Source organism: Physella acuta, unplaced genomic scaffold (assembly GCF_028476545.2).
Source record: "Physella acuta isolate Inbredline_101_S28 unplaced genomic scaffold, ASM2847654v3 ptg000923l, whole genome shotgun sequence".
Taxonomy (NCBI): Eukaryota; Metazoa; Mollusca; class Gastropoda; family Physidae; genus Physella; species Physella acuta.
The window spans coordinates 154,073-169,676 of NW_026732440.1; the positions used below are offsets into that span (position 1 = coordinate 154,073).

At 36.6% G+C, this 15,604-nt stretch overlaps 1 protein-coding gene across 1 annotated transcript; it reads right to left on the minus strand.

Moving 5' to 3' along the window:
* Positions 1-2,076: 2,076 nt before the first annotated feature.
* On the minus strand, positions 2,077-10,507 carry LOC131953461 (arrestin domain-containing protein 17). Its single transcript, XM_059316643.1, has 8 exons — positions 10,187-10,507; positions 9,215-9,377; positions 6,903-7,058; positions 4,383-4,606; positions 3,668-3,847; positions 3,261-3,437; positions 2,674-2,863; positions 2,077-2,264 (listed from the first exon to the last, which is right to left on the minus strand). Exons 2-8 carry the CDS (start codon positions 9,330-9,332, stop codon positions 2,131-2,133), a joined length of 1,179 nt encoding a protein of 392 aa, XP_059172626.1. The 5' UTR covers positions 9,333-9,377; positions 10,187-10,507; the 3' UTR covers positions 2,077-2,130.
* Positions 10,508-15,604: the final 5,097 nt, after the last annotated feature.

Genomic DNA, 15,604 nt, shown 5'->3' on the forward strand with positions numbered 1-15,604 from the left:
AGAATGCTACCCCCCCCCCCCCAGCTCTGATGGGTACCTAACTCAGGTTATGGAAAGTAAAGGCGGCATGGTTTTGTGTGACCACATTATCCTGTTATATGCCGACGTCAAAATATATATGAACTCTACTTCATCTGTCCAATGGATAGCTAGGTATTAAGTGGAATCTTTACTTTTTTTTATTCCATTCATTAATTTTAACTCGTCTCTGTGATAAACGTAACACACCGTGTACAATTTTTTCTCAGATCTCCTTATTTCTTTATGTCAGATACAACAACTTTCTATCTTCATTTTGAAATAGGTTTGTTTATTCGTATTTAAACAGTATAATGAATGAAAGTTTGTAAACACTTTAAATTGGCTTGATGTATTGAATGAGTTTTTAGTCTAACTTTCCGTGATAATTGATTTTTTCGTTTTTTGTTTGAACTTCTTAATTACTAATGTTTATGCAATAATAATCTGTTACGTAAAATTATAAACATAAAATTTTAAACTTATCTTAACACTCTTAATATTTCCATACGAAAAATTTGTTAGGGGAAGGAACAACAAAAAAGTTATTTTAAAAGGTTGTCTTTCTTTAAATATTTCAAAAAATTTGGCATCAACACATCAGTGATAAAACATGCTTTTTAAAAAAGCTTTTTAATGCATACAAATTGGGAATAATTAGAGTACCATTTCGTTATATATTTTTTTTAATTCTAATATATTCTGATGATATTAAGTAATGTATTATTTATCGAACTTCTGCGGGTTGAGTTAAAGTGTATAACCATGTCTGATGATTCTACGTTGTCTAGAAACCAGGTGTCTGTAAAACCTAGGCACTGAATTATATTTTGTTATCTTTTATTTACTCCGGACTATTTTTTTTAATGAGATTAAAATGTTATTAAATTAACTACTTTTTATATTGATATTGGTCCGGTGAAACAACCCATTAAAAGGCATTTTGAAGATAACGCTGGTAGAGTGGTCTCCCATTTATTTCTATCTAGCAGAATAGCGGGTCTTTATGAGAGCCCAAAATTATTTTGCCTTTCAAAAAGATTTTTCTAAATATACGAGTCTTTCTTAGTAGAAAACAAAATCCATTAAAAATCGTATAAATCTAGTGTATTTGCTGGCTATTTATTTGTAAAAGAAAAAAAACCTTGGCACATTTGTGAATTCTAATTTTTTTTTTTAAATTGTGTTCTAACTTGCCGTCTGGTAATGTCTTATTTCATCTAGTTTTTGTACACCCGTGTTGGCTGTGTAACCATATTAAAATATAAACTTACTGGGAACTTTTTCAGCTTTCACTACCAATCATCTTGTTCTCTTTAAGTCGTCATAGAATGTTAAACAACCTCTGAAGGCTCGGTGCGATGTGGGTAACCACACACGAGTTTCATGTTCACAATATGGGTGGCCAAGGTGAAGGCCACCCGAAACGACGCTGCCTCGTGTTGACTTTAAGTTATTGACGAGGATATGTTCTCGTGTCACCTCCAATATGCACTATTTCAAACACTTGAAGTCACTAAAGCACAGTTTACAATTTTAACAACAAACTGTCAATGCCACATGCAATTCGATGGTTGTGGTGTCATCGTTTCTGGGCGTCCTACATTCCTTAAAATGTTTATTCAGATTGTATTTTATAGCGTTTGCCTGCATAAAGAAATGTATCAAACATCTCAAAAATTTAGCAAACTATTTTTCACTCCTTTTTAAAACATTAAAAAAAAACAGGTGTATAGTATAACTGATAAAACTATTTAATAATGACAACAATCACTGATGAATATTGTCGATAATGATTGGAGGTTATGTGAGAATATAAAAAATTACAACGTGTATCGTTGTAAGACAAACATGTTAAATAAATATATCTAGGTGGTAATACAATCGTTTTAACTATGTATAATACAAAATGTCTTGTCTCCCAGCTCAATCTTCAGCGCCATGTTCAGAAATCGTAGGTATCCCTTCTTAGTAACTTACAGTAAAAAAAATCATTTGGTTTCAGTTACAAGATGCACCAATAAGGGGATTTGTAATCATAGCATAGCCATTGGGCTTGCCGTTAAGGACCAATGAAATATAATCCAAGTATTCTTGTGTGCTTTTATTTCCTCACCAGCCAGAAGAGCTAGATGGAAGTGACTTTGGTTTGATGTGGCCGTTATGTCCACGATACCGATGCGCCGACTCAGCTGACTCCGCGTCACTAACTGTCCAGCTGGGAATGTCGTTTTGGCCCTTGATAGCTGCGATGGAAACAAATCATTAAGTCGAGTTCGTCGACTTAATATATGTATAACTCTCTTAATTAATGTTTTTAAATTTGTATTAATTTGTTTTGAGTTACTTCCCATTACTAAAGGACTATAATAACAAGGTACATTACTTTCCTTCATCGTAAATGTATTTTTAATATACCCATTTTCGTATTTTAAAGTAGAAAATTATTAAATTATTATTCGCTATAAAGTTAAGACGTTGTATATAAATTATAAGAAATTCTCCACCGCGGTGAACTCAACAGATTGCCTCGCTCAACATGTTCAAGGTGTATCGGCTGTTTCATACATGATGTAGGCGCTTCAGTTACCCAGGTGTAACAGTTTCATACCTGATATAGGCGCTACAGTTACGACAGGTGTAACAGTTTCTTACCTGGTGCTGGCGGGCCCCGAACCTCCGGCATTGGATAACCTATTGGAAGCAAATGACGTCCATCTCGAGAGTCCGGCTGGCCAGTGAGGGGCAGCGCTGACGTGATGTTGTTTAGAGGTAGTGTCCCAACTTTAATCTCGTCGGCAAACTTGATAGAATCAGCCAGGAAGGCATCTGATACTAGCTCAAGCTGCGAGAGTGTCATTTGTTAGAATCATTCTTCCAGCTAGCCAAAATTTAGCAGTCACAAGTTTACTACGTAATTATATCCTTTGTCTATTTCATTGCAATTTTCTTTCAGGCATCTCTTCGGGAGCACTACCCCCCCTCCCATTTTATCGAAACATGTCCACACCTCCCCATATGCCTACCCCACTCACCCAAACCCCAGCCTCCACCCACCCAACCCCAGCCCCCCCCCCCCCCCCCACACACACCACCACCACCACCACGGACAAAATAGAAAACATTTATATAATTTAGAAAACAAACTTAAATCAGTGCCCGCGCCCCCTACCCCGGAAATTTAACCGCTCCACCACCCCGGAGAAAAATGTCTGAAAGAAACTCTTGCATACAGTCATCACCTCAAGCCAGTATCGAATGTCAATGACCCGGCTTCCTCCTAGACCAGTGGGCGGAAGTGGAGGGATGGCGATTTCCGGATTCCATTTCAGCACGTCTGAAGGATTTATATTTTTCTTCCCCTCATGTAATCTTTTGTCTATCTTCACGGTCTTCGTTTTAGCGTGGTAACTTGTACTCTGTTAACAGTTTGTGAAAGTATTTTGTGTTAACCTATATATTGGACAGTGCTAATAGCCAAAAAAATGTCAAATGAACAAAAACAAAAGATAGAATGCAGAGCTAATATACATGAGTTAGCCGCATTAACGTATGAAGCATGAGGCTATATAAGAAGTTTGAATAGATTCGATTGGTTGAATATTTTGAAAACAAAACACAACAGTAAAATACGACAATGCCACCGTACCATTTGAAACTTGAGTGTGAGGTGAAGTAAGGAACTGGTGTAGTTTCGTACACGTAGATCTATGACCATCTTCTCGCCAGGCACGTAGCCTCGTCTGCTGACGTAATATCTTACGTCAAAGAACCCAGGGGAACAGCAACTACAGCAGACGGTCACCTCTTCTCGACGTTTGATTGCTTTCTGGGAAGTTCCAAAAAATAGAATTTAGATACGTGCGGTAGAAATACATCTTATAAGGCTCATACTTAAAAATTACAGGACATATTTAATTAAATTCGTTGTTTTGAAAGTTGCTAGCAGTTTTAAATAGTTGAAAACAGATTTACTTAAAAAAGATAATGGGTGCGAGTTATCTTAATATTTAATAAGGACATCAGCCACGGGGGCTGTGTTCAGATTGCCTCCTCACCCCCTGACAACCACCACCCACAACACACACACAATTTACATAAGCCACAGGTTGATGTTCAGATTGACCCCTCCACCCCCACACATTCACCATCCCCCTCCCCATGTTATATTCGCCACCGGGTTTGTGTTCACATTGACCCCCACAATATACATCAGCCACAGGTTGTTCCAATTGATGCCCCCCTCCCCACACACACACACACACCCTACACCTCCCCAAACTTACATCAGCCACAGGTTGTCTGTTCAGATTGACACACCCCCCCCCTCCCCAAACTTACACCCTCCCCCTCCCCAAACTCACATCAGCCACCGGGTCCGTGTTGAGGTTGTACTTGCTGATGACGGTGAAAGCTTTCTTGGTGACCTGCTCCACGTGACCCACAACATCCAGCATACACTCCAGCCAGTAGCGCACATAGCCGTGGGTGCCTTCAAACGACGAGGGGAGGTCAGAGGGCACAGGAAGTTCAAATGGCATCGTGTGGTTGCCAGCAGGTAGTATGTGGTTGTAGGTGCTCTCGGGATCTGATAGGGGTCAAAGCTAGTCTCTTAAAACTAAGTACAGAATTCATGGGACGGAGTGGCCTAGTGGTAGATAGCTGGACTGCTAATCAGTAAGTCTCGAGTTCGAATACTGGTTCAAGTGCGTAGACCGTGCCTGAGTCCACCCAACTCTGATGGGTACCTAACGCACTTTAGGGTAAGTAAAGATCGCAGGAACTAGTGAACTCTACTTTACTAGCAAGTAGACCGTCAGGTTTGAAAAGGTTACTTATATCGCAATAAGATGCACAAATTAATGATGGGGAAAAGTAGGCAAAAATTAAATTATATCAAGTAGTACATTGCTGAATAAGACATACATGTTAGCTAGGGGCTGGTGAAGAAAAAAAGTTCCAGTGTTTCAAATAGCACATTTGCTATTTAAACGCCTGAGAATTTCGCATCATTTAAAAGCCAGTTGCAATAATATTAATTAATTAAAAATACTTTTTAAATAAACCGGGAGTGATCTCCCGCCGGGAGTGATCTCCCGGTTTAATAATCGTTTTAAATTATTTAAATCCGTGTGTTCTTTTAAACTTTGATGCACCACTCCTCAGCAAAAAAAAAAACTTTTTTTAAAAATTAATGTAGGACTATATAGGTTCTTTCCGGAAACTTCAACAAACGTTTTACTGATTAAAAGAAAAAGCATGAAGCCCCAAACACCTCTCTGCTTACATCGACACATTGTTGACGTTGCGACATAAGGGACATTGTGCTAATTACCAGCGACAGCTGAATAGTGGCAGTAAATGCGCGCATGCAAATATGACCTCATTAAAAATACACGGTGAATATGAATAATTCATTGCCCTTTTTTTTATTAAATTATTTGTCGCGCATAATAAAAAACGTTACATATTCTGAATATTTTCGCTGCGTGTACTAGTATAATGCGATAATGCGGACTACTATAAACTGTAAAATGTAGTTAGTGGGGATACTAAAATGTTACCTGTCCTCCTTTGAAATGTCACTCAATGTTAAATGTATGATAATTAACGCGCTAATGAATTAGATTAATGTTTCTTGTGTTTTCTGCTGTGTTATATAACTAAAGGTGTGTTGGTTTTCGTGTAACTGTTGATAGTTAGCAGGAAAAATTTTTTTTCATAACATAATCAACTTTAGGTTTAACTAAAGGTGTCGAATATAAACAATACATGAGCTTAAAACTAGTTAAAATTCTAGGCGTTGCATTCTAAAATAAGAATTTATTTATCTGAGTGTAGTAGGGGTGTAGGCCTACATACTTATCATCCAACAATGCTAGTGTCTTGAATGTTCAAAATGCTCTTTCAACGAAGCTACGATACAATTTAAAAGGCCATATTCAAATCTATAACAGTGGTAAATACCATATACGAATGTTTACATATAATTTTATGTTATCCAAAGAAAACGCCAATTAAGGTATTACATTCATTAACCTCGATGCATACATAGCTTTTATTTTTGTTAGTACATATACACATTAGAAAAATCCATAAAGTTATCTAACATTTTAACTAGTCTTAGTACAACGTGTCTTTAAGATCAAAGTGAACATAACATAAACTTTAAGTTTTCTTGTTTAACGAGTCAATAAGCTTTTGTCAATTTAGGTGGGTTTCTATATCTTTTACACACACAGCATTAAACAAAAATTGAATTTTATCAAGTTCAGACAATGCTTAAGGAAACTGTAGATTTCAGATTACCGGATTAGAAGTGATGAAGCATAGTCAGTTTTACCAACCCCAGCTTTGACACGTTTCATAAAAAAAGTAAACATTTAACAACCAGACAATACAGACTCGTAATAAGTATGCTACAGTGGTCGTAGTAGTTATATATGGCTGTTGTGATGTTGATACCCTACGATGTTGCAGTAGTTATATAAGGTACTGTGATGTTGATATCCTACAATGTTGCAGTAGTTACATAAGTCTAGTGTTATGTTCATATTCTACAATGTTGCAGTAGTTACATAATGTTGTTGTGATGTTGATATTCTACGATGTTACAGTAGTTATGTAAGGTTAGTGCGATGTTGATATCCTACAATGGTGCAGTACTTACATAAGATAAATGTGATATTTATATCCTACAATGTTGCAGTAGTTTTAAATAAGGTATTGTGATGTTAATATCCTACAATGTTGCAGTAGTTACATAAGGTTGGTGTGATGTTGATATCCCACAATGTTGCAGTATTTACATAAGGCTGGTGTGATGTTGATATTCTACGATGTTGCAGTAGTTACATACGGCTTATTAACGTTAAACGGCCTACCTGCGCCATACAGGATCGTTGTCGTCTTTGAGTAGATCTCAATGTCGTGGACAGTTCGAACATTCTTCCACACCCTCTTTGGTCTGCTCACTTGAGAGACGGCGTGACCTTCATCCCACTCAACTCGACCTTCACCAAAAAACGTCATCCTCACACCTGGGGGAAAGTCACAAACGTCCAAACGTGTTTGTATAATGATAATATTTCTTCGTCTGGTATACGTCTTAACATCGTTACATTCAGTGTTTGATAATATAATTTGTTTTCTTAAATTTTTCATACAAATATCCGAGTAGTAGTTAACAATGGCCGATACCCAACGATTACATTGGAACAAAAACATGGCAGTTAGCTAAAAAGACTTAAACATCATTGCAATTTATTTATTTTAAATTATCAACACCCCAAGAAAGGATAAATAGGTTGATTTGTTAACAAACTAGAATAGCAAATTGTTGCATATTAACATGAAGGGTTCTCATTCGCGAGCCACTATAGAAGTGTATCTGTAGCAGTCGGATTTTTTTTCTAAGGATATTTTTCTGTACATTCATTTAATGTGCTTTGCCAATATTTTTATTTAACCCTTTAAACTTTTGCCGCTCACTCTGCATACATGAACCAATTTTGATAGACAGGTATAGATGCGACCAATTCAGGAAGATTTTTGTTTTAAATTGTAGGTGGGGGAGAGTGTGTGTTTGTGTGTGGGGGGGGGGGGATGATACATTTATTTTCAACAGTACTATGAAGAATATGAAAATCATACATATTGATGGAATGCGGCTATGTATAACATAACCTCCTCTCATCCCCTTTTTTTTCCCCAAGCTTTTTTCTTTCTTAGTCTAGCTTTAGACCTATAAGAATTCATCGGACCTAAATTCTAGCTCTAGACATATATGAATTCACCTAAAGGATAGGCTCCAGAGGTAAGTGAATTCACCTGACCTAAAGTTTAGCTCTAGACCTCTACGAATTCACCGGACAAAGTAGACCTATATGAATTCATCATATCTACAGTTTAGCTCTAGACCTATATGAATTCACCGCACCTGAAGTTTACCTGCAAACCTATATAAATTCACCACATCAAAATTTTAGCTTTAGATCTATAAGAATTCACCGGACCTAAAGTTTAGCTCTAGATCTATGTGACGTCACCGGACCTAAAGTTAAACTCTAGATCTTTATAAATTCGCCGGACCTAAAGTTTAGCTCTAGACCTAAATGAATTCACCTAAAGTTTAGCTCTAGACCTATATGAATTCACCTAAAGTTTAGATCTAGACCCAAATGAATTCACCGGACCTAAAATTTAGACCTCAACTAATTCACCGCACTTTTACGAGGGCTGCGTTGACAAAAAAAAAACGCCATAACCTACTTTATTGTCCTTACGTTAATTTGTGCTCTCATTAATTTACGCGCTTGTACATTAGCCACGATTATGACGTCACATATATTAACTTTTATGTCAAAAATATTTAGAAACTCCTGACGCGCCGCCTGTTATATAGATAGGGATTTTAATCGCCGTTCTCTGTGGGCGACAACTCGCTAAGAATTTAATTTATGCCTCGCCCTATCTTATAATTCATGCATAAAACGGGCGTAGGCTTCACTCGAGGTTGTGTTAAATGTCCTGTTCGCTTGTCATAAAATACACACATACAAACACATGCATACACAAGCACGCTTAGGGCCTAAGCAAAAAACATAACTACAAACATACTGTTACACTTGTATATGTTTGTAGGCACGTAATCACGTATGTACGCATCCAAACACATATACACACAAACATTTAGGGCTTATTAAAAAAAAACTCAAATGCTTACAGATACCCATGTTAACAAACTAATATACGATAATTTAATTGTGAATGGTTACTTAAGTTCTCAAAGATCGAAAAAGTACATATAATATTGTCCCAATTGACATAATTAACTCTTAACGCTAACTTCGATTATAAACATTTTGCTGAAATAATTTTTTTTTTCACGAATAAGCAATCAGATTTTAGCTAACTACAAAGAAATGTTCATTTGCAATGATTATTATAAGATTAGTTCCAGAATATATAAGTATCAAGCCTGACACACACACACACACACACACACACACACACACATATATATATATATATATATATATATATATATATATATATATATATATGTGTGTGTGTGTGTGTGTGTGTGTGTAGAAAAATATTTTTTTTCTCACACTGTGAGAAAATATAAGATAATATTCGTACTGATAAACATGCATTTGCTGATCAAGTCCTCTAGACAATGCCAGGTTCTTACCTCTAACTGGCAGAGGTGTTGTGATATCCAAGGTGACTTTCCCGTCCAGTACACCGCCTGCCCAGCACACTGCCCTGGGGTCTGTTGTGAGTATAGCAAAGCACTGTACCCTGGCCATGGTGGTCAGTTCTCCTGACCTTTACCCTATAAGCCTTCATGTACACTGCAAAACATTCAAATTTTTCACGCTCATTCATATATATATATATATATATATATATATATATATATATATATATATATATATATATATATATATATATATATATATATATATATATATATATATATATATATATATATATATATGTAGGCCTATAGCCTTTGCAATATATATATATGTTATACACACACACATATATATATATGCATATTATATATATATAGCCTATACAATATATATATATATACATATGTATATTACATATATAGCCTATACAATATATATATATATATATATATATATATATATATATATATATATATATATATATATATATATATATATATATATATATATATATATATATATATATATATATATATATATATATATATATATATATATATATTGTATTGTATGTATATATATTATATAACCTAAACATTAATTCAGAAACATTTTAGAAGACCACCTAACGTAATGTAAAAGGCAAGAAAAAGTCCAGGAAATTTACACATGTCTTTATTATCCTAGGTGTACTTTCGACCTTGTCTTCGTATGTTTAGTAACAGTTAATTAATATTTGATAGACGGTCGGGTACTTTATGAAGCTCCGAAGATAAAAACATTGATTATAAAAGAATACCATTTCTATATAGTCTACGAGCGTCAAAAAATTCTATAAAATAGATGTTGTAATGTTATATAAGGGAGATTAGTGGTTCATTTTTTTTAAGTGCAATTAGACAATTTAGTTTAATACGGCATTATATTTTATTATAACAAATATAAATATTGTAATGACTTGCCTTTTAATATTCATGTCTCAATTTTCCAAAAATTCAAAGAATAACTAAATTCATTGAGTTGTTTCACTGTCATACTAATACCTTCATGAATTGTGTAACACTGTTATCATATTTTTTAAATGTAATTTAAATGTCCAGATTAAAAAATCTCCAGGTTAGAATTATAAAACTAATTTATCCAGCGAAATCAACAAGGACGGGTTTCATATCCTGGCGTGCTGTTGTATGTGTTGCTGTCTCCCTGATCTTGGGAGTAGCCGATCTTTCTCAACAGAAATGATGAATGACGGCCTAACCGGAGTGACAGGCCTTTGTCAAGCCTTCTCAATGGCGGGCCCTAGTGTTTTCTAGCTAAGCAGCTTTTTCTATCGTCTGCTGCAAGATTTTCACTGAATTCTTGGAGAAAAACTTGTTTTGGGAGCACTTTTAATTTGAAATAGTTTTTAAAGTACTAGCAAACTTAATAAAACAACATTGCATGCATTTGTTGTCTATTGTTTGTAACCTAACCATTATGCCATTTATACAATTATACGTTTTTCTAAAAATCTGAATTGATAACCAAGACATACCCTCTGATATAGACCCTAGATTTATTTCAAATAATAAGGTTATGACTTTAGCTCCATTTATTTCTATTGAAGTTGTAGGCTACAAGTTTGAGAAAGTAAAGGAAGCTGAGCATACTGATTATCATACTGGTGGTTGTCAGAAAAACAGGTAAACTCTACTTGACCTCCCCAATGGATGGTTATATCATAAAAATTATTGTACATTACTTTAAAAGTTATAATATTTTCCACCTTATCTTTAGCACAAAATATAAACTTAAGGTGAGCTGCCAAAATTATTATTTATCATAGACCATCGAAAGCCCAGATTAAAAATCAGTAACAAAACTTGAAAAAAAAACTTGAAACAATTTTTACGAAAAAACCCAAGTCAAAAAAAAATAGTATTTTACTTTATTGGGTTTTTTTTTAATTCACCATTATGTCAAGCCCTCAATTAGGCAAACGAACTTTTTTATTAACGTCATTTCTTTCCAAAATGGCTTGATTAGACCCAATCGAAGCTTCAATACCTGTCTTGGTCTCCTGCCTGTATCAAGGTGGGTCAGTAACGGCAGACTGACAGAACCGCCGATGAACGTCAAACTTGTCGGTTTCTTGTCAAGGCCTGGCCCTTGATTATAATTAATTTAAATTCTGTCTTTACGTCTGCGTGTGTGTGGGCTTATATTGTTATATTGGTCACATTTTTACTTTATTTTTATTTTTCAAACAACGAAGATTTTTTTTACGGCTTATAGATCGTTGAAAGATGGTCTGAATGGCATAGTTTAAAATTTAGAGACGTCCAAATATATAATGAAGCTGTGGGCGGGGTCGTGCATAAATGACGTAACACTCGTAGGGGTCCGTAACTTTGTGACGTTGTGTTGTTAAGGGGAAGGGGGGTCAGATAGTGTTACGTCACACTTTTGCATTATAAAAAAGCAACGTTAGTAAACTAATTTTAGTTGTTATTCTACGTTTTAGAGAATTGTTTTAATAAATTGTAATAGGAATTGATTAAAATACTCTGTTGACAGAGTTCAGACAAGATTTTAAGAAAAATTCAACTGCAATTTTGAGGGAGGGGGGTTGTAGGCGGAGGTGTGACGTCATTTTAGGAGGGGGGTCTGGCTTTCTAGGACGATGTGTGACGGAGGGGAGGGGGGGTGTAAAAATCATCCAAAAAAGCGTGACGTCATTTATGGATGACCCTTGGGCGTGTGTATAGAACTATTCGCTTGTTTGAGATACACCGGTAGCCTACGTGTTCGTGGTCTTTTGAACTTTTTATAGTTTTGTTTTACTGATCTTCATACTTAATGTGTGTGGGATTAATTTTTTTTAAAGCACCCAATTGCAATGTTCCTTTCAGGCATCTCTCCGTGGGGAAAAATAGAAAAAGTATTTTAAAAATGTATATAGAAAATATGTATGTTCCTCTCCACGACAGTTCTAAGCCCAACCCTACCCCCCTCCCCCCTTCCGATGTCACAGCATGTACAGTACAAATAAAAATTGCAGACCTTCCTAATCGAGAGACATAGACTTGTTTATAAAAGTTGCCTTGTTCAACAGTGCGCCTTAGAACTTGACCAGTCTTATCACGTCCTAGTGCAGATCTTTCCGGCCGTCTGACGTGTCTGAGCCGGACAGACATGAACGTATCGTATGCAGCGTTGACATTTTTTAACACAGGATACCCCACAGAGTTCATTTCGCGATGTGACGGAGTGGTCTAGCGGTAGAAAGCTGGACTGCTAACCCGTAAGTCTCGTGTTCTAATCCGGGTTCAAGTCAGACCGTCCATGAGTCCACCCAACTCTGATGGGTACCTAACTCACATTAGGGAAAGTAAAGGCGGCTGGGCATAGTGCTGACCACACTATCTCTTCATATGCCGAGGTCACAGAAATAAGTGAGCTCTACTTCACTTGCCCTATAGACCGTCAAGTTTGAAAAGGGAACCTTACTTTGCTTTTACCCCACAGATAAGCGGCCCTCTGTGGACCTCTGTCAGTCTTATCTGGATCTACCTCACACGCTTCACGTTCTACTTAACATGTGATCGATATTTCTCTAAATCCCCTATTCAATCTTATCTAGACCTACCTCCTTTAACTCAGGTTCTACCTTGTATGATGAGTTTGTGATCTGGTATTAGACCCACATCACTTTTCTCGTCAATCTTATCTAGACCTACCTCCTTTAACTCACATTCTACCTTTTAAGATGAGGTTGTGATCTGGTATGTAAGACCACATCAATTTTCTACCTCCACGCTTAACTTTCAACCTTGCGTGATAGGCCCTATGTTTCTGGTCGGGTGTTTACCGCAATTCTCTCACTCAATCATATCTAGATATCATCTATGTTACCTAGAACTACCTCCACGATAAACTTTCTACCTTATATGATTTGTGATCTGATGTTTACCTCAATTTTATCGTCAATGTTATCTAGATCTACCTCCATGATGAACTTTGGGGTCATCCATTTATGACGTCCACACGCGGGCGGGGGGGGGGGGGAGGTCCGAAAAAACTGACTTTTGTGGACGCATATGGACTTTTGTAAGGAAAAAAGTGGATTTTTGTGGACGGGGGACGGGGGGGGGGGGTCCAAAATCCAAAAACAATTGTGGACGTCATAAATGGATGACCCCTTTCTACCTTACACGGTCTATGATCCAGTGTTTACCTCAATTTTCTGCTCCACTAACTAGCTGATGGTAAGAGAAGTTAACAAGTACAACACAAACCCCGACATAACAGAGACCCTACCGGGACAGAGATGACACGTCCTAAACGTAATTAGCACTATTTGTATGTCATGTTTTATGCTCGTAACAAGGGGTGGACTCTTCATTAGCCTCGTTCGTTTCAAACTACATTGTTTTCTTCGTTAAAGTATGTCGCATGGGTAGGCCCTAAGGACCAAAATATAAAATAAACAATGTGGTTAACAATTAAAGAAGACACATAAACAGGTTTATTAACGATGAAATAGAAAGGGCAAAATGCGTATTATACACATTTCCTCTTGCCAAACATGCAAACAACCAAGTAGTTTGCCCTCGGAGAGATGCCTGAAAGAAACACTGCCTTTAAAATATCAAAATACACGTTTGACTTCTTTCGTCGAGGTGTTCAACAAATTTATTTATTCAGATTATATCAAAAAGTTCCTGCTTTTTATTAGACTTCAAACTTTTTTTAAAAGTTAAGATATTTTGGGAATGATAAATTCTTTTTGAGAAACTGATATAACGTACGAACTGACACGCGACGTAGCACACGCCGCTATTTAGTTGTTTTATTTCCTATTTTCCATATTTTGTGAATTCGACACTACCAATGCTGCGACTGAAAATATTTTGCTTCGAAACACTATCAGTATCTCCTCACTATCAGTTGTATCATCACCCTCACTTTCCACTCATCCCTCCTTCCCCCCCCCCCCCCCCCCTCCCATGTGAAAGCAGCCATCCGTGACGACAGTTTACAGACGACAATGAAAAGATCAAGTTGAACGTGTTATTACCTCCCCTTAGTTTCAAATCGTTTATAAAACTAAATTATCTGCCCCTAGTAGCCGTCACTACGATCGTAAATAGCTCACCAAACTGGTTGGGGTGGGGGTGGTTGCGATATGGTCTGTTGAGCTTACGTCTTGGTGGTGTCTCGCATGGTCCCAATGAAGATAATTATATATATAGATGTGAGGTTTTTAGGGATGGGGCGCCATCTATGCTAGGGTCAGAATCAAGTGTTCAGAGGGGAAGGAGTTTTAGAACTTATCTCCCAAGTAAGGGAATCCACTGAATGATTCACCATAAGTCTCTCGGTCTCGTCCAACTCACCCGCAAGAAGTAATGATGAAATAAACCAGGAGTGATCTCCCCTAAACTTTCTCGAGTATTCTTATATAAAACAACAGGGGATGGCTACTCGGGATGTAGACATGATTAAAATAATACTTAATCCATTATAAATACTTAAACCTTTTAAAATAGAATAGGGTCTCGTAGTCTAAATTTATGAGTTAAAAATTACTTTTGAAAGTGGGGTCGGCGTGGTCGAGTCGGTAAAGCTCATGGTTGCTAAACCGAAAAGTCTCGAGTTCGAACCCTCGGGCAGATAAGGCTCGTTAACTGCTGCCATGGACAAAGGAAGCAAATCCAAAAAGAAAAGCAGGCTGAAATCGGAGTCAATGGCCTCAATGGCGCATAACCAGTTGACACGTAACGCTTAATTGTGTTGGAGGCGTGGTCGAGTCGGCAAAAAGCTCATGGTTGATAAATTCGAACAGTCTCGAGTTCAACCCCACTGGCAAATAAATCTCGATCCCCTTCAACACTAATAATTAAGAACGAAGAAGAAGAAAAAGAACTATTGAAAGTGTTGCGAAATAATTTTCATTTTTCAAACTGATAGTAATAATTGTCGGCATGTTCGTTAAACACAATTTTTAAAAAAATATCATCTTTTACAAAAATTCTAATTATGTCTGAAAATTATTTATATTTAGTTCTTTAGCACTTACTTCCCTTTGATAAATTAGGAAAACACAATTACTTCCCTTTATAAAACATTGCATTAGTGGAAAAGAATTTACTTTTTATTACTTTGTTTTGGTGTTGGGAAAAAAATAATTACATAATTAGCGGGGATTGATCAAGTGCAAATGTTGTAGGTATTTTACGGTTAAGCTTGGAGTATTATAATTGTTCATTAAATTGAAACAGGCGCGTCCGCCGGCGCCCCACCAGGGTTCAATTTGGCGCTCTGGGCTATCCTGTGAGCGCTATGGTGCATAATTTCGCTTTAAACAGTGCGATAGAGTATGGATAAGAAAGCTTACT